At 41.6% G+C, this 23380-nt stretch overlaps 1 protein-coding gene across 2 annotated transcripts; it reads left to right on the top strand.

The window, feature by feature from the left end:
* The first annotated feature begins 1348 nt into the window (after positions 1 to 1348).
* LOC149436835 (cyclic nucleotide-gated channel alpha-2-like) lies at positions 1349 to 23114 on the top strand. Of its 2 annotated transcripts, none has more exons than XM_089661400.1 (8): positions 1349 to 1694; positions 5572 to 5729; positions 9271 to 9381; positions 12569 to 12748; positions 15236 to 15346; positions 16910 to 17016; positions 21166 to 21929; positions 22459 to 23114. In XM_089661400.1, exons 2-8 carry the CDS (start codon positions 5617 to 5619, stop codon positions 23068 to 23070), a joined length of 1998 nt encoding a protein of 665 aa, XP_089517526.1. In that variant the 5' UTR covers positions 1349 to 1694; positions 5572 to 5616; the 3' UTR covers positions 23071 to 23114. The 2 variants fall into 2 exon arrangements, with proteins under 2 accessions (XP_089517526.1, XP_089517527.1); XM_089661401.1 differs by having other exon boundaries at positions 5569 to 5729.
* The last annotated feature ends 266 nt before the right edge of the window (positions 23115 to 23380 follow it).

Genomic DNA, 23380 nt, shown 5'->3' with positions numbered 1-23380 from the left:
GGGATGCTGCTATGGAGTATAGCGGTGATCAGGATGTTGGTATGGGGTATAGCGGTGATCAGGATGCTGGTATGGGGTATGGCGGTGATCAGGGCGGTTGTATAAGATATGGTGGTGATCAGGATGCTGGTATGGGTTATGGCGGTGATCGGGATGCTGGTATGGGGCATGCTGAAATGCATTTACTACATATTACAAAATATATGAAAAATATTTTTAAAAATATATATTTTTGAAATATATTCTTCAGATTTTTTTGAACATATAAAAAAAGTAATTTTAACATATATTTTTACATATACTTGTAAATGCATTTCAAAAATGTAGATTTGTATTTTTAAAGACATACAGTATATTTGAAAATGTATTTTTAAAAAATATGTTTCATATATTTTGTAATAAAAACACATTTCAACATTCAGTGTGTATATATATATATATATTTATATATATATATTGAATATGGCCAAAATTGTAGTATTTCAAATATATATCAATATATTTGGGAAGAATATTTTTAAAATATATTTCAAATATATTTTTCTTCCATGTGGGTTTGGAGTATCCTACTACATTCCCCATCCCTATCCCTACAATAAAACTCCAAAAACAAAACATCCCCTAGACTGGCCATTGAAGTACTGAAGAGTGTGTGTGTACCTGGCTGTGAGACCCCACATGGAAGAAAAATATATTTTAAATATATTTTAAAAATACATTCTTCATATATTCTTCCCAAATACTTTGACATACATTTCAAATACTACAATTTGGGCCATATTCAATATATTTCAAAAATATATTTCAATATATTTGTGAATATATTATTAAAAATATATTCAGAACACATGCTGCAATATATATCAAAGTGTCATTTGCAAGTATATCTAAAAAAATCTATGTTTAAATATATTTTTTTTAGATGTTCAAAAATATCTTGAAAACATATTGTGAAAAATATATTTTTAAATATATGCCTTTGGAAAATATATTTTAATCAACATTTTTGGAATACGTGTTAAAATATATTCGTGTAGGCCAATATATTGGAAATATATGTAGCATGTATCATTTTTTTTTCTAAATATATTGGAAATATATTTCTCTTTCATATAGGTACAAGCTGCCCGTGCGAGGGTAGCACTACACAAAATTCTGCTTGTGTATGTTGTGTTTGTTTTGTTGTATATGGCCAACCCTGCCTAGGATCTCTGTAGAAGAAGTAGATCTAATCATGGTTACATGGTGAAGCTGAGCCTCTAGGTGCGGTATTAGGGACTCTAGAGAGTAATTAGTCCCCTCCATTAACATGAAAACAAACAGGAGAAAGGTGGAGGGAAGGAGAGAGCGAGGAAAAAACAGAAGAGCCATGAATAAAGAACAGTCGGCATGATCACAAAGGTTGAAAGATGAAAAGGACGATCTGAAATGCCGAACAAAACCAATGGTGGGACGGCCAACGATGTGAACCGAGGCCAAGCAGAAGAGGTTCCCTTAGAAGATCTGAGATGTATAATCGAATGTATCAATGAGAGGAGTACATGGAAAGATCACATCCTGCTTGGAAACTGAAGGATACAGCTTAGACCGCGGCACTTTTTCGTACTATGTTTATTTTTTGGAAACCTTATGGATAAACCGATAACCGGCATCTCCGAGGACTGGGCAACGGCATGTAATGAGAAGGCATGAAGGTGAGATTTTAGTGTGGGGCAGTGTAATGATGGTGGATAATCTTCCTGAAAATGTCTTAATGCATTCACTTAGTTGGTCAGATGTATTCCTACCTAAATGTTCATGCCTGTCGGGTGCATGGAGCCTGCGTTGACCAATGCAGACTCCATTCATGGACACTAGAGAAACTATTGTGCCCTGTTCACACCATACAAGTACAAGGCATAAAAATGTCTGCTTTATACAACACAATGCACAACAACGCCCCGCATGGAAGAAAAATATATTTTAAAAATATAAAAATATTTTTCCCAAATATATTGACATATATTTGAAATACTACAATTCTGGCCGTATTCAATATATTTAAATATATATATATACACACAAACACACATACATACATACATATACATACACTGCATGTTGAAATAATTTTTAAAATATTTTTCATATATTTTGTAATATATAAAAAACGCATTTCAACATGCAGTATATATACATATATATATATATATATATATATATATATATTTTTTTTTTTTTATTTTTTTTTTTTTGCATTTCAACATACAGTATATATATATATATATATATATATATTTATTTTTTTAATATATATATATATATTTTTATATATATATATATATATATATATATATATACTACATGTTGAAATGCGTTTTTTATATACACTGAAGATGGGTCGTAGATGGGTCTTACAGCATGACAATGACCCAAAACATACCGCCAAGGTAACAAAGGAGTGGCTCAGGAAGAAGCACATTAAAGTCATGGATTGGCCCAGCCAGTCTGCAGACCATCATCCTATAGAAAATTTAAGGAGGAAGCTGAAACTTCGAGTTGCCAAGTGACAACCAAGAAACCTTAAGGATTTAGAGAAGATCTGTAAAGAAGAGTGGACCAAAATCCCTCCTGAGATGTCTGCAAACCTGGGAACCCAATACGGGAAATGTCTGACCTCTGGGCTTGCCAACAAGGGTTTCTCCACCAAGTCCTAAGTCATGTTTTGCTTAATCACATACTTATTTTACTCACCGAACTGCAACTCAGTTTATAAAATTTGTATCTGGATTTTTGGTTGATATTCTGTCTCTATCATTTAATATTTTAAATGATAGAGACAGAATATCAACCAAAAATCCAGATACAAATTTTATAAACTGATAAAAATTATAGACCCTTCATTTCTTTGTAAGCTGGCAAATTTACAAAGTCTTCAGGGGATCAAATAATTCCCCCCCCCCACTGTATATACAGTGAAAGAAATGCGTATTTGATTTGATCCCCTGCTGATTCTGAACGTTCGCCCCTCACAAAGAAATGATCGGTCTATAAATCGAATGTTTGGTGTATTGTAATACTGAGAGACAGAATAGCAACAACAAATTCAGCAGAAATGCATCTAACAAATGATGACTGATCTGCATGTTCATGAGGGAAATAAGGATTTGATCCCCTTCACAAAACATGACTTAGTACTTGGTGGCAAATCCCTTGCTGGCGATCACAGAGGTCAGACGTTTCCTGGAGTTGGCCCCCAGGTTTGCACACATCTCAGGAGGGATTTTGACCCACTCCTCTTGGCAGATCCTCTCCAAGTCATTAAGGTTTGGTGGCTGACGTTTGGCAACTCGAATTCTCAGCTCCCTCCACAGATTTTCAATCGGATTAAGGTCTGGGGACTGGCTAGGCCACTCCAGGACCTTAATGTGCTTCTTCTTGAGCCGCTCCTTTGTTGCCTTGGCCGTGTGTTTTGGGTCATTGTCATGCTGGAACACCCATCCACGACTCATTTTCAATGCCCTGGCTGAGGGAAGAAGGTTCTCACCCAAGATTTGATGGTACATTGCCCTGTCCATCGTCCCTTTGATGCGGTGCAGTTGTCCTGTCCCCTTAGCAGAAAAACACCCCCAAAGCAGAATGTTTCCACCACCATGTTTCACAGTTGGGATGGTGTTCTTGGGGTCATAGGCAGCATTCCTCCTCCTCCAAACACGGCGAGTTGAGTTGATGCCAAAGAGCTGGATTTTGGTCTCATCTGACCACCACACTTTCCACCAGTCCTCCTCTGCATCATTCAGATGTTCAGTGGCAGACTTCAGACGGGCCTGGACATGTGCTTTCTTGAGCAGAGGGACCTTGCGGGCACTGCAGGATTTCAGTCCTTGTCGGCGTAGTGTGTTACCAATTGTTTTCTTGGTGACTGTGGTCCCAGCTGCCTGGAGATCATTGACAAGATCCTCACGTGTAGTTCTGGGATGATTCCTCACTGTTCTCATGATCATTGACACTCCACGAGGTGAGATCTTGCATGGTGCACCAGACCTAGGGAGACTGACACTTGTTTTGTGTTTCTTCCATTTGTGAATGATTGCACCAACTGTTGTCACCTTCTCACCAAGCTGCTTGGCCATAGTTTGGTAGCCCAGTCCAGCCTTGTGTAGGTCTACAATCTTGTCCCTGACATCCTTGGACAGCTCTTTGGTCTTTGCCATGGTGGAGAGTTTGGAATCTGATGGTTTGATTGCTCCTGTGGACAGGTGTCTTTTATACAGGGAAGGGAAAGGAAAAGGGACAGGGAAAGGAAATGGAAGGAAAAGGGAAAGGGAAGGAAAAGGGGCAGGGAAAGGAAATGGAAGGAAAGGGGAAAGGCAAAGGAAAGGGAAAGGGAAAGGAAAAGGGAAAGGGAAAGGAAAGGGAAGGAAAAGGGAAGGAAAGGGGAAAGGAAAGGGGAAAAGGAAAGGAAAGGAAAGGGAAGGAAAGAGGAAAGGGAAGGGAAGGGAAAGGAAAGGAAAGGGAAAGGAAAGGGAAAGGAAAGGAAAGGGAAAGGAAAGGGAAAGGAAATGGAAGGAAAAGAGAAAGGAAAGGAAGGGGAAAGGAAAGAAAAGGGAAGGGAAGGGAAAGGGAAGGAAAAGGGAAAGGGAAATGAAAGGGAAAGGGAAGGAAAGGGGAAAGGGAAAAGGGAAAGGAAAGGGAAGGAAAGAGGAAAGGGAAAGGAAAGGGAAGGAAAGGGGAAAGGGAAAGGGAAAGGAAATGGAAGGAAAGGGGAAAGGGAAAAGAAAGGTAAGAAAAAGGGAAAGGAAAGGGAAGGAAAAGGGAAAGGAAAGGGAAGGGAAAGGAAAGGGAAGGGAAAGGAAAGGGAAGGAAAAAGGATAAGAAAGGAAAGATCAAAAGAAAGGGAAAGGAAAGGAAAGGGAAAGGAAAAAGAAAAGGGAAAATTAAAATAAAGGGAGGGGAAGGAGAAAGGGGAAAGGAAAGGAGAAGGGAAAGTAAATAAAAGGAAAGGAAAGGGAAAGGGAAGGGAAGGAGAAGGGAACATAAAAAAGGGAGGGGAAGGGAAGTAGAAAAGGTAAGGGAAAAGGAAAGGAGAAGGGAAAATTAAAAGAAAGGGAATCAAAGGAGAAAGGGGAAGGGAAATGGAAAAGAAAGAGAAGGAAGGGAAAGCAAGAACAAAGGGGAAGGAAAAGGAAAAATTAAAAGAAAGGGAATGAAAGGGGAAGGGAAAAGAAGGGATTTGAGGGGAAAGAAAAGAGAATGGGAGTGGGGAAATGGAAAGGAAAATAAATAAAATAGAAGGGAAGGAAGGTGAAAGAAAATATAAGGAAGGGAGGATAAAGTATAGAGAGGTCAGGGAAGGGAATAGAAGGAAAAAAAAAGGGAAAGGGAAGTAAAAGTTTACATTGCCTTTAGTGCTGTATTATGAACATTGCAGCAAAAATATAGGACTGGATTCTGTAGCCAGGGAACAGAGAATAGGGACTTCTGTGATTCAAACCAATAGCATCTATTAATAACCAAAATAACATTGTTGGGTTTTATAAATGTTTAAAAAAATATGTACTATTGAAACTAAAAAGATTTACCACCCAGCAGGAGGCGGTCCCAGGTACTGATGTTCTCTCAACGCTCCCATGAAGGATGAATGGCCAGACAGGTATTCCAAAAAACCCGTCTCCAAACTTACACCCGCAGTCCGCCATTAAGACACCGAGTGAAAATGAGCAGGAATCCACAGACAACTGCGGCAGTAGGTGAGCAATCCACATAGATTTTCAAACACCGTGTTCATAAATATTCTTTTATATATTTATTTCAGGTACTTGTATAGAGCAATCAAGTTACGCAGCACTTCACATTTATATCGTATGTTCACATCAGTCCCCGCCCCCGAGGAGCGTACAATCAAAAGCCCCTAACTCACATTCATACATACACATACTAGGGCCAATTTAGACAGGAGCCAATCAACCTACCAGCATGTCTGTGGAGTGTAGGAGAAAACCAGAGTAGCCAGAGGAAACCCACGCAGGCACAGGGAGAACATTCAAACTCCAGGCAGGTAATGCCATGGTTGGGATTCAAACCAACGACCCCAGTACTACTAGGGAGGAGTGCTAACCACTAATGCCCCATACAAACGATAAGAAAATCGTACGAACATTTTCATACGAGGCCCGATCATCCGATAATCGGGTCGTTAGTACACGCCGATCACGACAATTCGTGTGACAATATCCAAAGGGACAAACGCAAAAAAATTTTCGTACAATTTTCGTTTGTTCAGTACAGTAGTCGTCTAAAAATACAATACAAATACATGGCATCACTTTCCAATTTCTTTTTTTTTTTCCGTACAAGAATTTTCATATCCTTTGTAACCTTTTCACTTTCGATGTGAGACTAGCAAGCAAAAAAAAAAATCGGACAATCGTTCATCCGATATTTTTGTCGTGTGTATGGGGCTTTAGCCACTGTGCTGTATTGCTCAGACATAACACAAAAAGATACAGTGTAAAATTGTTACTTTTTTATTACTCTTTTCATTCATCTGCAGATCGAAGAGATGAGCTTATTCTACCCTTTTCAGCCATCTTCCCCTTCTCTCTTCAGCTTATATTTTCCCCGACTGATTTTTTATTTTTTTTTTGTTTAGTTCTGTTTTTCTTATCATGCTTATTTAACCTTTTTTTTATTAGTTTTTCCATTGTTTTTAGTGTCTTTTTTTTTTAAAGTGCAACATTAAGGCCTCCTTCTGAGGGGTAAAAGTGTCCGGACTTGATGTGGTTAAAGATGATGATCATATGAAGCCATTTATGATCTCATCATTGTTTGGCTCCTTTTTAAATCATAATGATAACAGAAATCACCCAAATGGCCCGGATCAGAAGTCTCCGCCCCCTGGATCAAAAGACCCCGCCCCCTGAAATGCCTGGCCTTGGTACAGACACACAAGGTGACACACACACGGGTTAAAATGACAATTAAAGATTCGTTTCCCACATGTGTGACTTTTTAAATTGCAATTAGTGTCAGTGTATAAATAATCAGTAAGTTGGTTAGCTCTCATGTTGTCAGGAATGGACTCGCCAATGGTGGTGGGACTCACCTGCCTTGTGGGCTGCAGTACCAGGGCTGGCCAGCAGGTGCTCTCAGCAACCAGAAGCTCACTCCTGCAGTCAGCCATCACCTGAGGCTGATTGCAGGAGGTGTATTTAAGGAATGGCCAGACCTGCAGTCAGTGCCTTGGTGTTGTTTCCCATGAGCCCCTGTACCTGGTATCTTGTATTCCTGCATATCTGCCTATCTGATTTGTTGCTGACCCTGCTTTGATCCTGACCTCTGCTGACTTTGGACTCTGACTCTTTGGATACCCTCATTGGATCTGATCTCCTGTTACTGACCCGGCGAGTGACCCGACTATTCTGTGCCTGCTGCCTTGTACCGCGCTGTCCCCACCGTTACCGACCCGGCCTGTCTGACCACGCTTCTGCTTAGCCATCCATCTGTCCTGCACGGACCCATCTGCCTCTTCACATCAGGCTCTCCTCCAGAATATACCTCTGGCGCATCCCTCTACCATGGGTGGGTGTACTCAGGGGCCGCGGCCTGGTCTCTGTCTGCTCCAAGTCCATCCCCACCATCAGTGGCCCTGGTGAACAAGCAGACTGGGACTTAGACTCTGCACTCTGGGGAATCCTATTCCATGGGTTGCTAGAGGTACCGCCAGGTGGTGCATTACAGACCCATACGGCTTGCCTGACCATTCCACCTCTCCAGCCCTGACTACACCTGTGTTCCCACACATTTCTGGTCATACCCGGATCCCTGACACATGTGGATGCACTGAGCAGGCTAGATACTGAGCCATGGGGATCAGAAAAGAACTGTCAAAAGACCTGCATAACAAGGTAATGGAACTTTATAAAGATGGAAAAGGATATAAAAAGAAGTCCAAAGCCTTGAATATGCCAGTCAGTACTGTTCAATCACTTATTAACCACTTCCCAACCGCCCTATAGCAGAAATACTGCTACAGGGCAGCATTGGTGTGCAAAATCACGTATATATACGTGATTTTGCATCTCGGGGTAGGGAGCGCGCGAGCCCAACCCATGCCGCCATTCGCGGCCGTGGCTATCAAACACTAGGCCCCAATGATTTCTGAGGATCTCCAACAGAGAGGAGAACTGTTTTCTTTACTAACAGTCCTCCTCCCTGTCAACTCGGGCACACTGCACAACACAGCCATCCAGAGCAGTGTGATTACAGTGAAGCACACAGACACCGCCCCCAGAGTAAAACACACCCAGCACACAGTTAACCCTTTGATCGCCTCACATGTTAACCCCTTCCTGCCCAGTGCCATTAGTACAGTGTCAGTGCTTTTTATTAGCACTGATCACTGTATTGGTGTCACTGGGGATGTCAGTGACACCAAGTCAGTTCCCTCCAGTGTCAGAATGCCCATCGCAGTCCCGCTATAACTCGCTGATCGCCGCTATTACTAGTAAAAATTAAAAAAAAAATCCCAGTATCTATACCGCCATTTGTAAACGCTTTAACTTTCACGTAAACCAATTCATTTACACCTATTGGGATTTGTTTTTAGCAAAGACTACATTTTGGTCTAAATTGATGACGAAATTTGATTTTTTTAAATTTTTTTAATGGACACATTTAATAGCAAAAAGTCAGAATTATTGTTTTTTTCTCAAAATTGTCAGTCTTTTTTTTTTTTATCGCGCAAAAAATAAAAAACATACAGGCGATCAAATACCGTTGAAAGAAAGCTAAATTTGTGGGAAAAAAGGAAGTTAATTTCATTTGGGTGCAGCGTTGCACGACCGCGCAATTGTCAGTTAAAATAATGCAGCGCTGTAACGCAAAAAAAGGGTCTGGTCAGGAAGGGGGGGGGGAATTCTCTGGAGGGGGAGGGGTTAAGAAGTGGAAAATTTGGGTATCTCTTGATACCAAGCCAAGGTCAGGTAGAGCAAGAAAGATTGCAGCCACAACTGCCAGAAGAATTGTTTGGGATTCAAAGAAAAACCATATGGCGTAGTTGTTTTGAAGGAGCACAATACGACGATAACTGAACAAAAATTAGCTGCATGGTGGAGTTGCCAGAAAGAAGCTTTTGATATTTCCAATATCTGCCAGGAAATGCAAAACGTTTGAGCACAACTGTGTTACATATTTTAGTAGTTATTTATTAACTCAATTTAGTGTACAAAGTATTTATCAACTGATAACAATATCGCTGCATCTGCTGTCTTGTGTTTTTTTGTCCTTTAGGACTTTATCTGTTTGTGATGACACGTCTTCTGAGCTGCAAAGAGTTATTTCCCAAAACAATGGTGATTTGGTGTCACAGGCATCTTTTAGAGGGAGGGGTGCTCTGACCAGGTAAGAAACAGGAATGGTGATATACATACAGGCGTAACTCGCTTTACGAATGCCTCGGTTGACGTAATTTTCGGTTCACGAATGAAAATCCATTGAAAATAATGCCTCGGTTTACAAATTTTTTTCACAATACGAACGGAAGAAATGGTTTTCAATGCACTTACCAATTTTTTTTAATCATGTCCCTGTACAGTATTTATGCCTTTAAAGTGCACTTTATAAAGAGTTTTGAACAGATAAAATACTTTTTTTTACTTTTTTCTGGCTTCCCAAGATCTCTCAGGCCCTCCTGAGAGATCTTGGGAATGGCAAGGACCCCAAATGCCTTTAAAGTGCACTTTATAAAGAGTTTTGAACAGATAAAATACTTTTTTTTACTTTTTTCTGACCTCCGGAACAAATTAATTGGTTTTCAATGCATTCCTATGGGAAACCGCGGTTTCGTTTATGAACGGATTAATTGGTTTTCAATGTATTTACCAATTTGTTTTTTAATCATGTCCCTTTACAGTATTTATGCCTTTAAAGTGCACTTTATAAAGAGTTTTGAACAGATAAAATACTTTTTTAAAATTTTTTTCTGACCTCCGGAACGGATTAATTGGTTTTCAATGCATTCCTATGGGAAACCGCGTTTCGGTTTACGAATTTTTTGCAATACGAACGGACGAACGGATTAATTGGTTTTCAATGCATTTACCAATTTTTTTTAAGCATGTCCCTGTACAGTATTTATGCCTTTAAAGTGCACTTTATAAAGAGTTTTGAACAGATGATATACTTTGTTTTTTACTTTTTTCTGACCTCCAGAACGGATTAATTGGTTTTCAGTGCATTTACCAATTTTGTTTTTAAATCATGTCCCTGTACAGTATTTATGCCTTTAAAGTGCACTTTCTAAAGAGTTTAAACTCAAGAACAAGAGCATAATATATTGCAGCTTTCCAGTCCTTAGATGTGGCACTGCATTAGTTTTCTTTATTCGGGTTAAGAACATTTTCGGCAAGTACAGAAAATTTCTGTTGATCTTTCCAAAAATGCCATGTCCTTGTCACTTCCTGCAGAATTAGCATTGTCACCCTTGTGTATACTGCTGAGGATTAAAAAGGCTGGCATGCTGATGCACAACATGCCTGATAGCTTCCTGTTTTCAGGCCCATGGTCACACTTTCTACCCTTGGTGCCTAGGCAAGGTTGACATCACAGGCCCTCCTGAGAGATCTTGGGAATGGCAAGGACCCCAAATCTTACAAGAAGCTCCAACACTACCCATATGGAAGAGAAATATATTTCCAATATATTTTGAAAAAAAAATGAACCGTGCGACATGTATATTTCCAATATATTGGCCTACACGAACATATTTCAACATGTATTCCAAAAACAACAATTAAAACATATTTTCCAGATATTTTTGAACATTTAAAAAAAATGCATTTAAACAGATTTTTAAATATACTTGTAAATGCATTCCAAATGACACTTTGATATTTATTGCAGCATGTGTTCTGAATATATTTTTAATAATATATTCACAAATATATTGAAATATATTTTTGAAATATATTGAATATGGCCAAAAATTTTCATATTTGAAATATATGTCAATATATTTGGGAAGAAAATATTAAGAATGTATTTTTAAAATATATTTAAAATATATTTTTTTTCCATGTGGGTATGTAGGTTGCCCTTCAAACTAGTTCATTGCGGCCGAGGTTACAAAAAAGCTACACAAATGCCATAAAGGGAAACACGCATAATAAACTGTATTAAAGGAAAGCTCACGCCGGCCATGGAGAAATGTTTTACCCACATGGAAGAAAAATATATTGGAAATATATTTAAAAAATATTCTTCCCAAATATATTGACATATATTTGAAATACTACAATTTTGACTGTATTTAGTATATTTCAAAATATATTTCAATAAATAAATACTGAATGCTTAAATGCGTTTTTTATATATTACAATATATATGAAAAATATTTTAAAAAATATACATTTTTTTAAATATATTCTTCAGTTGTTTTTTTACATATAAAAAAGTCATTTTAACATATATTTTTACATATATTTGTAAATGCATTCCAAAAATGTAGATTTGTATTTTTAAAGACATACTGTATATTTGAAAAGGTATTTTTACAAATATTTTTCAGATATTTTGTAACATATATTTGTAAATGCATTCCAAAAATGTAGATTTGTATTTTTAAAGACATACTGTATATTTGAAAAGGTATTTTTACAAATATTTTTCAGATATTTTGTAACATATATTTGTAAATGCATTCCAAAAATTTAGATTTGTATTTTTAAAGACATACTGTATATTTGAAAAGGTATTTTTACAAATATTTTTCAGATATTTTGTAATACACAGTGGCTAAATGGTTAGCACTTCTGCCTGGCAGTACTGGGGTTACTGGTTTGAGTCCCAACCAGGGCACCACCTGCCTGGAGTTTGCATGTTCTCCCTGTGCGGGTTTCCTCCGGGTACTCCGGTTTCCTCCAACCCTCCAAAGACATGCTGGTAGGTTAATTGGCTCCTGTCTAAGCCTGCTCTAGTATGTGTATGTATGAATGTGAGTTAGGGACCTTAGATTGTACGCCCTTTGAGGGTTAGGGACTGATGTGAATGTACAATATATATGTAAAGCGCAGCGTAACTTGATGGTGCTATATAAGTACCTGAAATAAATAAATATATTTGTAAATGCATTCTAAAAATGTAGATTTGTATTTTTAAAAACATACAGAATATTTGAAAATATATATTTAAAAATATTTTTCATATATTTTGTAATAAAAACACATTTCAACATAAAGAGTATATATATATATATATATATATATATATAATTTATTTATTTTTTAAATTTATTTATTAATTTATTTATTGATTGAAATATATTTTGAAATATATTGAATACGGCCAAAATTGTAGTATTTCAAATATATGTCAATATATTTTGGAAGAGTATTTTTAAAATATATTTCAAATATATTTTTCTTCCATGTGGGTACCATTGCACAAATGGAAGATATTCAGTAAGTTCTCTTGGTGGTGCGTCCTAAAACCCTTTCGGTAATCTGCTCCTCATACTTGGCATGCTCTATCGACATGTTTTTGCTTATGCAATCTATTGGCAGCTCAAACTTTTTTATGCAACCTTTTCAGGATAGTGCGTCTAGTGGTGGTCTTGCGGGAATGGGCCCACAGGAGCCTACGTGATCAAGACCAAAGGCCCGATTCGTTTCTAGACCGATTCCGTGGACCTGAAGCACAAGCACCAGAAACCAATGCTGCAAAGGAGAAACAAACTCAGGAAAAAAAAGAAGAAACCAAGACAACCCAACAGTAAGAAAAGAATACTGCGGACTGGCCATTTGGAAACTCGGGCACTGCCCGAGGGCCCTGGGTCAGTAGGGGGCCCCATGAGATGCCCCTGGTTCCTCTTTCATAGGCTTTTTTGAGTTTGGGCAAGGACACAGGGGCCCCATGATCCCCTATTGCCCGGGGGCCCCATGAGTTGTCAGTCCAACCCTGGAATAATGTAACGGGCGTTCAAGTCAAACAGGGACTTTTGATTTTCCAGGTATATGAAGGGATGCTCGCGTGGCCAGGGCCGTGGATAAGGGGGTACCACCAGTCCTCCTGTACGGGGCCCAGGTAGCTGGGTAAATCGGATGTACAGTGAAAGAAATGCGTACTTGATCCCCTGCTGATGTTCAATGTTCGCCCACTCACAAAGAAATGATCGGTCTAACAATCGAATGTTCGGTGTATTGTAACACTGAGAGACAGAATAGGAACAACAAATTCAGCAGAAATGCGTCTAACAAATGATGACTGATCTGCATGTTCATGAGGGAAATAAGGATTTGATCCCCTTCACAAAACATGACTTAGTACTTGGTGGCAAATCCCTTGTTGGCAATCACAGAGGTCAGACGTTTCCTGGAGTTGGCCCCCAGGTTTGCACACATCTCAGGAGGGATTTTGGCCCACTCCTCTTGGCAGATCCTCTCCAAGTCATTAAGGTTTGGTGGCTGACGTTTGGCAACTCAAACTTTCAGCTCCCTCCATAGATTTTCAATCGGATGAAGGTCTGGAGACTGGCTAGGCCACTCCAGGACCTTAATATGCTTCTTCTAGATCCACTCCTTTGTTGCCTTGGCCGTGTGTTTTGGGTCTTTGTCATGCTGGAACACCCATCCACGACCCATTTTCAATGCCCTGGCTGAGGGAAGAAGGATCTCACCCAAGATTTGATGGTACATTGCCCCGTCCATCGTCCCTTTGATGCGGTGCAGTTGTCCTGTCCCCTTAGCAGATAAACACCCCCAAAGCAGAATGTTTTCACCATCATGTTTCACAGTTGGGATGGTGTTCGTGGGGTCATAGGCAGCATTCCTCCTCCTCCAAACACGGTGAGTTGATTTGATGCCAAAGAGCTCGATTTTGGTCTCATCTGACCACAACACTTCCCACCAGTCCTCCTCTGCATCATTCAGATGTTCAGTGGCAAACTTCAGACGGGCCTGGACATGTGCTTTCTTGAGCAGAGGGACCTTGCGGGCACTGCAGGATTTCAGTCCTTGTCGGCGTAGTGTGTTACCAATTGTTTTCTTGGTGACTGTGGTCCCAGCTGCCTGGAGATCATTGACAAGATCCTCACGTGTAGTTCTGGGATGATTCCTCACTGTTCTCATGATCATTGACACTCCACGTGGTGAGATCTTGCATGGTGCACCAGACCTAGGGAGACTGACACTTGTTTTGTGTTTCTTCCATTTGTGAATGATTGCACCAACTGTTGTCACCTTCTCACCAAGCTGCTTGGCCATAGTTTGGTAGCCCAGTCCAGCCTTGTGTAGGTCTACAATCTTGTCCCTGACATCCTTGGACAGCTCTTTGGTCTTTGCCATGGTGGAGAGTTTGGAATCTGATGGTTTGATTGCTCCTGTGGACAGGTGTCTTTTTATACAGGTAACACAATGAGATTAGCAGCACTCCCTTTAAGAGACTGCTTCTAATCTCAGCTTGTTACCTGTATGAAAGACACCTGGGAGCCAGAAATCCTTCTGAATGATAGGGGATCAAATCCTTATTTCCCTCATGAACATGCAGATCAGTCATCATTTGTTAGACGCATTTCTGCTGAATTTGTTGTTGTATTCTGTATCTCAGTGTTACAATACACCGAACATTCGATTTTTAGACCGATCATTTCTTTGTGAGGGGCGAACATTCAACATCAGCAGGGGAGCAAATACGCATTTCCTTCACTGTAGCAGGGGAGTATTTCGAAAAATGAACGCAGTTTCCACTCCTTGAAAGTTGTTCTTTTATTATATAAACTCAAAAGTCCCGGTTTGACTTGAACGCCTCTCGTACTTTTACAATAATCACCCAAGGTTTGTGGACAGATGACCTTCTCACCTACATCTATGAGCTTGATGGAGATCTCAATTCATAACCAGGTGCATAAAATCAGGCACTCAGCCATTCAATCTCCATTGACAAAGATTGGCATACAAAGAGATTCCAGATAATAGTTTGGGTAAGACCCATATCTGTCCTAGTATGCCTGAGCTGATTGGACAGCTCTAGCACTGACTCAGCAGGGGCATATCGGACCTCCGCCTACACATTGAAAGCAAGGGTCCTTTTCTGTAGCATGCTGGCAGGGGACTGGCTTTTCTGCTCAGGCTGAGTCTGCTTTCTAATGAAAACCATCTGTAGGACTTTGTACAACTTTTTTTATGCACCTGGAACATATTTAGCTGCATTAAACTGACAATTCAATTTGGTGGTAACACGCGTTTTTTTTTTTCCTTACAGGGTGAAGTTATCTGAACGATTTGTGGTTGACCCTGCAGGAAAATGGTATTATCGGTGGCTTCTTGTCATATCTGTACCTGTGCTCTATAATTGGTTCCTATTAGTAGTGAGGTAAGTCTGGGACAGCTGGCAGGCGTTCATTAGGCAATATTGCCACCTCCTGAATGCCTGTGGGTTTTTTTGGGCTTTTTCAATGGGAACACCATTTTGCAACCTGAAGCCTAGCGTTTGGCCAGAAGTTCCAAGCTGATATGTGTCCTCTACACGCTTCCTGTGTTATCTCAAAAGTTGATATTTATTATTCCCATTCTCACAGAACAAGCTCACATACAGTTTTGAACAGCTATGTTAATTTTTTTTATAAATGCCCCCCAAGTGTAACTGCATCTAACTTTACATACAGCCTGTGGACAGGTCAGGGTGAAAGTGTGGTCATCATGTCCTCCATGTTTCTCATTACCCCATTGGGCACCAAGTACTGGGACACATAAGAGGCCTACTCCAGGGTATGTACTTCTGGGATACGTTAGGCACTCTTTATAGGGTCACTCTACCACACACATGGGGTACCTTTACTTTGTGCCGTCTTCACCAATGTCTTGGGGTAAGGCTGAGGCTGCCATTGGGTAATGCTTAACCTTAAGGCCGATCTGTACACTTAGAGATGTACATACACCATGTACACTGATACTGCAACTATTCCCCAGTTAGATCTTGGTTCCCCAATGTACATCTCCATCATAACTTGCATTTTGGAGGGACATGCTGATCCAGTGTCCACATCCTCAGTAGCGGAGTGGGCCCCGTTGCGAATTCTGCATGGGCTCCACACATGCACTTTACTTGACTCCTGAACCTCCACAGCTTTGTACGGGATGGGGATCCTCTCCCATTGTTATGGGAGACAGACCACTGGCGGAAGGAGTGCCAACAACATCTCCCTAGCTGCTAGAGGCTGTTCCACCTATAACAAGTACATGCTATCAACAGGCTGCTTGTTACACTCCTGTTACTCTGTGTATCCACATTTATCTTCACACTACTTCACTCCACACTGATGTCTCCAGACCAGGCAAGGACAAAGTTTAAATTCTTTACTTAGGAAAAGTGAAAAATAGGCATTTCACAGTCCAATAGGTAGGTAAGGCATTATTCCTAAATAGTTTCCTTACTATAACTACAGGTTTGCGTGCTGCCCCGGCATACCTGCAAAACATTCACTCCATTGATTATAGTACTTCAGCAGCTTGCTCAAGCAAGTGTAAGTCCTTGGGAGGCATATTCCAGTGCTGGTATCTTCAGGGTGAACCCCAAGATAAAAGTCTCTACATGTGGACCATAATACACAACATCCTATCTGCTATTCCAGGTGCCATCTTCAGTCTCAATCCCCTATGGGTCTCACGACCCACAGCTGCACTGGAACTCTCCGGACTTACACGCCTCTCTCTTTTACTCTTCCTCTTCCTGAGCCAGACCACTGACCCAATTTATATTATACAGGACAAGTGGGACTGAGACAGGAACCCGCCAAAGAGGCCAAGGAACGTGGGATTAACTCTTACCCCCCTGGCCGGGACAGCACCCAACTAACTATTTCAACCTGCCCACAAGCCTTTTTCTGTTATAGCTTTCCTCCAAATACTGTAACTTTCCTTTCTTGTTCTTTGGCAGGGCCTGCTTTGATGATCTTCAAACCAGTAATATTACAGTATGGCTGACCCTGGACTATGTTTGTGACATCATATACATCATTGACATCGTAATCCGATTCCGTACAGGTAATTTTAGAGGGCTAACAATAAAAAAAGATTATCAGAATAAATCATATGAGCCTTTGCTGGTATATCTAGCAGTAGTCGAGTATTGTACTGTTAGCCATCAATAAATGCTCCTTGTAACTTTATATATAATTAAATAGAAAAAGAAAGTGCCGGTAAGGCACTTTCATGGTACTCAAGCTATTTAGGCCAGTAATTCTCAACCACTAGGCCATGGTCCCACTGCCAGGCCGTGGATTCCCACCTTCCAGTCCTTGAGGTATTTGCAGATCCCCCTACCTCCCACAGTGTTTCCCAGCTCCTGCAGTGCCCCACAACCTCCCACAGTGCTCTCCAACCTATTTCAGTGCCTACTGCAGAACCTCAAGCTCCCACATTGTGCCCCAGACCTCCAACAGTGCCCCTCAACCTACCATACAGTCCTCCAACCTTCCACAGTGCCCTCAGCCCCTGAAGCACCCTTCATTCTCCCATAGTGCCCCTGCAAAGTTCCCAGCCTCCTGGAGAGACCCCCAGCCCCCTCCAGGGACCTCCATCACCTTTAGGAGCCACCAAGTCTGCTGCAGAGTACCCTAAGCCCCTTCAGAACCCCTATCTCCCAACAGTGACACCCAGCCCCATCCAGAACCTTCCAGCCTTTATATTCAAATTTTGTGTTTCCTTACTTTTATTGCATGAGTAATTAAAGCAGAGTCCCAGCCCCTGCCACCTCCCAAAAAAATAATAAAAGTCAGCAGCTGACTTTTAATACTAGGGCGCTTACCTGTCCATGCCTCCAGCAGTGTCCTGTATATGGCAACCCTCACCAAAGCATTGTCTGTAATGGACCACCTGACAGCACCTCTATCAATCCTCTGGCAGAGCCTCCCCAGAGTGCGGAGTCTAAGCACCGGAGCACTTGTTCACCAGGGCCCCTGATGGTGGGGATGGACTTGGACCGCTCCGGTACCAGGTTGCAGCTGCTAGGTATCTCCAACAGGGGTAGAGGAGTCTGACAGGAGCTCCAGGGGGCTAAGAGTCTGATGTGAGGGAGCCTAGTGATCCCTGTGGGATGGATGAGCTAAATCAGAGTCATACAGGCCGGGTCGGTAACTAGCGGGTCGGTGAGGTACAAAACGGTAGGCAAAGGATAGTCGGGTCACACGCAGGGTCAATACCAAAAGATCAGATTTAAAGGGGAACATCCAGGAGCAGAGTCAGGCAGGCCAAGGGTCAGGACAGGAGAAGGCAGCAAGGTCAAACAATCCAGATCAAGATACTCACAACACAGGTAACAGCATACAAAGACCATTCGGCAACAAGTGTTTGTGCAGAGCTGGTTTAAATAGCCCGCCCTGCACCTGAGAGGCGCAGCCTAGGTCCTAGTGCCTGCCTAGTACTGTCAAGACGATGGGTGCGCCTGGGTCCTAGTGCCCTGCCACCTACACGTCTTGGCAGACACCTACGCCTGTGTAGACCCATGCGTCGCGATGGTCCCTGACATTGTCACATCCATATTGCATAAATAGCCTCCTTTGACAAATGCCTCTTCTATAACAGTTACATGTGCTAATTGGCAAAATATCCATTGGCTTGATGGCCCTTCAGAAGGACATTAAAGTAGGGCTTGTGCAGTCCTGATGTATGAGAGTGTAGGCAGTTTACTGCATTCATGTGTGTTATTCACATATCAGCTAAACTCCTTGGCTTTGTTCAACCACATGTAGCCAACCCAGCACCAATTATTCAAAGGAGACCGAAAAAGACACAACAGAAGCTGCTCTATGTCCTTCCACTGGACTGTATGAGCAGGATGGGTGGGTTACCCTTGGGAGACCCTCGTTGTGCTCCTCTATCCAGCCACACATAAATATTTGAAAGCCAATCCATCCACCATCATTGAGGGCCAAGTTTAGAATTATTTCATCTAGTCATTGTTGTGCTTTTTAATCATGTGATGTGTGTAACTCTAAATATGCATGTTTCCAAACAATTTCAGGTGAGTACTCAAGTTGTAAAGGCTAACTCTAGGAGTTTTCTGACATGACCCTCCTTCCTTTTTGAAGCCCCACCTACATAACTTTGTAAAAATAATCTATTAGACACATATTTTTTCTACAGTTTTCAGGCTGGGTCAATGATAACACAGGTTCTCCTTCTTGTCCTCCAAAGAAAGCTGTGGGCAATCCTGACTCCTGGGCAGCATAATATAATATTGTTTGAGGGCCAATCTGCTCACAAGTACTGTGAGATCAGGCTAGCATGATGATATGCCCCCCAGAGGGGAGTGTCTGTGACAACCAGCCATTCTCAACCAGGGTTCTGGGGAACCATAGGGTTCCTCTAGAATTTGCTTAGGCTTCCTTGAGCTGTGGCTAATTGACCCCTGATGGTGCCTGCATAGTTCCAGGGCCCACACCACTTGGCAGAGTTAGCAGGATGACACCAGTGATGTTTTTAGCTTGTAGGGTAGGCGGAGCAACACTTCCTCCATGTTCCCCTCCTTGTTGGGTGCTAAGTGTGGGTCACATAGGAGGCTTACCCAGGGGTGGGTTCTTGTGGGCAATGTTAAGCACCTTGTATAGGGTCACTGCCTTACACATAGGGTACCTTTACTTGATCAGACAATTGAACTCTAGTTTACTTAATATACACTACTACCAGGGGCGGACTGACCATTTGGAAACTTCAGCACTGCCCGAGGGCCCGGGGTCAGTAGGGGGCCCCATGAGATGCTCCTGGTACCTTTTTCATAGGCTTTTTTGAGTTTGGGCAAGGACGCAGGGGCCCCATGATCCCCTATTGCCCGGGGGCCCCATGAGTTGTCAGTCCGCCCCTGACTACTACTGTCACTTGCATTTAGAGGGGACACGCTGAGCTGATGCTCTCCACCTGTCCAGGGCATCTTCGCTACCTCACTTCCAGTAATGGAATGGGGTCCCGCTGTGCACTTAGCGCAGACTCCATGTGTGTACTCACTTAATTCTTCCTCTTCTGTACCTGTGCACAGGTTGAGGACCTCTGCGGTGCTGATCTGCTCCTGTTGCTATGGGAGATGGATCGCTCATGGAGAGAGTGCTAACAACAACTCCTTTCTGCAAGAGGCTATCCTACCTGTCACAGGCACATACTTATGACAGGCTGATAGTTAAACCTTTGTTACCCTTGGTAACCACTTCATACCCCAATGTGCCTTAGTTGACCCAAGGCATAGACTATGTGTGCCACTTGCCTTGCACCTCTTTAGTAACTTCAGACCAGCCAAAGACAAAGTTTAAAAAGCTTTACTTAAATAACTTGGCATGATAGTCAAAGACAACATTCGTTCCCTAAACCAACCCCTAACTTAGGTTTGTGGCTGCCACAGCATACCTGCACAGGAAAGAGTCCATACGAGGAAAAATCCAAGATGGCAGTGTCCAGGGTTGGTATCTTCAGGGCTTATTGCAGGTCCCAGCAATCTGGCTCCTGAAGCCAGATGTTCATTAGCAGGCACTCTGGACTCGGCATGATACAGCAGGCTGACATGACGGACTCCGACAACGGCATGAGCAGTAAGAACAACAATGGCAGCAGCAGTGACCGCCCCCCCAAACCAATCCCCCCCCCGATCTGGGCCCTTGTCTCATTTACAATCACACAGGACCGGTTCCTCTGGGGTAAAAAGGTTAAGAAAGGTTAGACTAGACTCAGGGAAAGTTGGTTGAATGTTGCTGGGCAGGGTAGCTGAATCACTGAGCAGTGAGTCTGCAAGGGACATTACTGGAGAGAAGATGAGTATTACAACGAAAGCTGTGAAAGTGAATTTGGGCTTTAAGAAGTTGTGTAGACATCTCCAGAGTTTGGAGAGATTTCCATTATTCAGAACAAGAAGTGATGAGAAATCTCTCCAATGATGACACTGATGGCAGTAAAAACATGATGGGAGCTTAAACCCTGCACTACTTTATCCAAAAAGAAATAAAAAGTTTTGGTTGGAGTTGGAGCTTCTAGAAACTGTTGTTGATGTCTCATATACTAATTATGCCAGGATACGTTTTTTGCATTATGCTTTATTCCGTAAACCTATGTCAGATTATGTTTCCTAAAGTGAACATTACAACCTTGTAGGCATGCAAAATTCAAATTGGCCATCTATAATTTTTTTCTCTTCTATCTTTTTTTTTCAAGGATTTTTGGAACAGGGATTGTTGGTTAGAGATACAAAAATGCTAATTAACAACTATATCAAAACCTTGCAGTTCAAACTGAATGTTGTTTCAATACTTCCAACTGATCTTTGTTATTTGGCAATTGGAGTGCATCACCCAGAGCTGCGCTTCAACAGACTTCTCCACATTCCACGTATGTTTGAATGCTTCAATCAGACAGAGACTCGGACCAGTTATCCCAATATCTTTAGAATCTTTACCCTAGTTTTATACATCATACTTATTATACACTGGAATGGCTGCATTTATTTTGCTATATCTAAGGGCATTGGTCTTGGTGTAGATTCATGGGTCTACCCAAATATTACTGATCCTGAATATGGTTACCTTGCTCGTGAATATGTCTACTGTCTGTACTGGTCCACTTTGACTCTCACCACCATTGGGGATACCCCTCCCCCTGTTACCGACATAGAGTATGTTTTTGTAATTTTTGACTTTTTGGTTGGAGTTTTGATCTTCGCCACCATCGTTGGTAACGTGGGCTCCATGATCTCAAACATGAATGCAACGAGGACCGAGTTTCATGCTAAAATAGATGCCATCAAGCATTACATGCAGTTTAGAAAAGTAAGCAAGGATTTGGAGGCCAGGGTCATCCGATGGTTTGACTACCTATGGACAGTTGAAAAGACAGTGGATGAAAGGGAGGTGTTGAAAAATCTCCCCGACAAACTGAGAGCCGAAATCGCCATTAATGTTCATCTGGAAACTTTAAAAAAGGTGGGTTATTTCTTTCAAGTCAAACACATGTTTTCTCATATTCAGTTTCCAAGACACCTAAATACTTTTAAATTTTGTAGAAAATATTTGACTGAGATACCTATAATGGGCAACATATTTCAGGGAATGCTTAGTCAGCGGTTCTTGGTGCCATTAGGAAACGCTAGTCCTTATCCAGCTTTAACACAAGTCCTTTAGTGTATTCCATCATGATTCTAACAACATCCAAGGCTCAAGCCCTGAAGTGGGAGGCTTTTGCCCTAAAACACATTGGGTAACCAATAAACTTTATAAAAAGACCTTTAAATGATAAGAACTTGGCTCGGCATAGGACCCAGAAGACATCGGCAACCACTTTAGTAGCTACAACTACTACAGTGATTTCCAGCTTCCACAGGGATCCCACAGGTATGGAATAAGCATATTTACATTGGTCCAAGCTGGACCAATGTAACTTCATGCCTGGAGTTCTGTTTTAAGTTTCTGATTCATTACCATCTCTGATTTACACCCCATGTTTATATCCCAGGTTCGGATCTTCCAGAACTGTGAAGGCGGTCTCTTGGTTGAGTTGGTCCTTAAGCTCCGTCCTCAGGTTTTCAGCCCCGGCGATTACATCTGCCGTAAAGGAGACATTGGAAAAGAGATGTACATAATCAAGGAGGGGAAGCTTGCTGTTGTTGCAGAGGATGGAATAACTCAGTATGCTGTCCTCACTCCAGGGAGTTGTTTTGGTGAGATTAGTATCCTCAACATCGAAGGGAGTAAGATGGGAAATCGTAGGACTGCCAGTATTCGGAGCCTTGGGTACGCAGATCTTTTCTGCCTTTCGAAGAACGACCTGATGGAAGCTTTAGTAGAGTATCCAGATGCCAAGAAGATCTTGGAAGAGAGAGGAAAGGAAATACTGACCAAGGAAGGCCTGCTTGATGAGACAAAGGAGAAAAATACGATGAACGGTAAATCTCCCGAAGAAAAATTGGAGCTTCTGGAATCCAATGTGGATCTCTTACACACTCGCTTTGCTCGTTTGTTACGAGAATACAGTTCTGATCAGCAAAGCCTCAAGCAAATGGTCACCCTCCTAGAAGGGAGATTAAAGGACTTTCAGGGGCGAGACGTATCCTCAGATGAGATGTAAAGGAAAAGTATCAACTAATAAAATTATATTACTGCTTCATGAAAGGTTCCTTATGTAAAATGATTTTGAAACTATATAAAAGTTTAATCTGCTTCTATTTTGCCTTCCATGGTTCACCTCTATACCTTTTCTTCAGCAAGCTGTGTGCCTGATCCCCCCCCCCCCCCCAAGATCCTTTTTAATTAATATGAATTTTAAAAGTGTCCTTTGCTACATTCCTGTGAGAGTAGAACAATTCATGAGCTGTGTGTATAAGATTTTATATACATGTACACCGAGAGAACAAGATCTGTTAAGGATGCTATATTTG

This window comes from Staurois parvus, unplaced genomic scaffold (genome assembly GCF_062004578.1).
Source record: "Staurois parvus isolate SC_StPar_1 unplaced genomic scaffold, SC_StPar_1.0 ptg001332l, whole genome shotgun sequence".
Lineage (NCBI taxonomy): Eukaryota > Metazoa > Chordata > Amphibia > Anura > Ranidae > Staurois > Staurois parvus.
The sequence above is the reverse complement of the archived record's forward strand: the minus strand, read 5'-3'. Positions and strand labels throughout refer to the sequence as shown.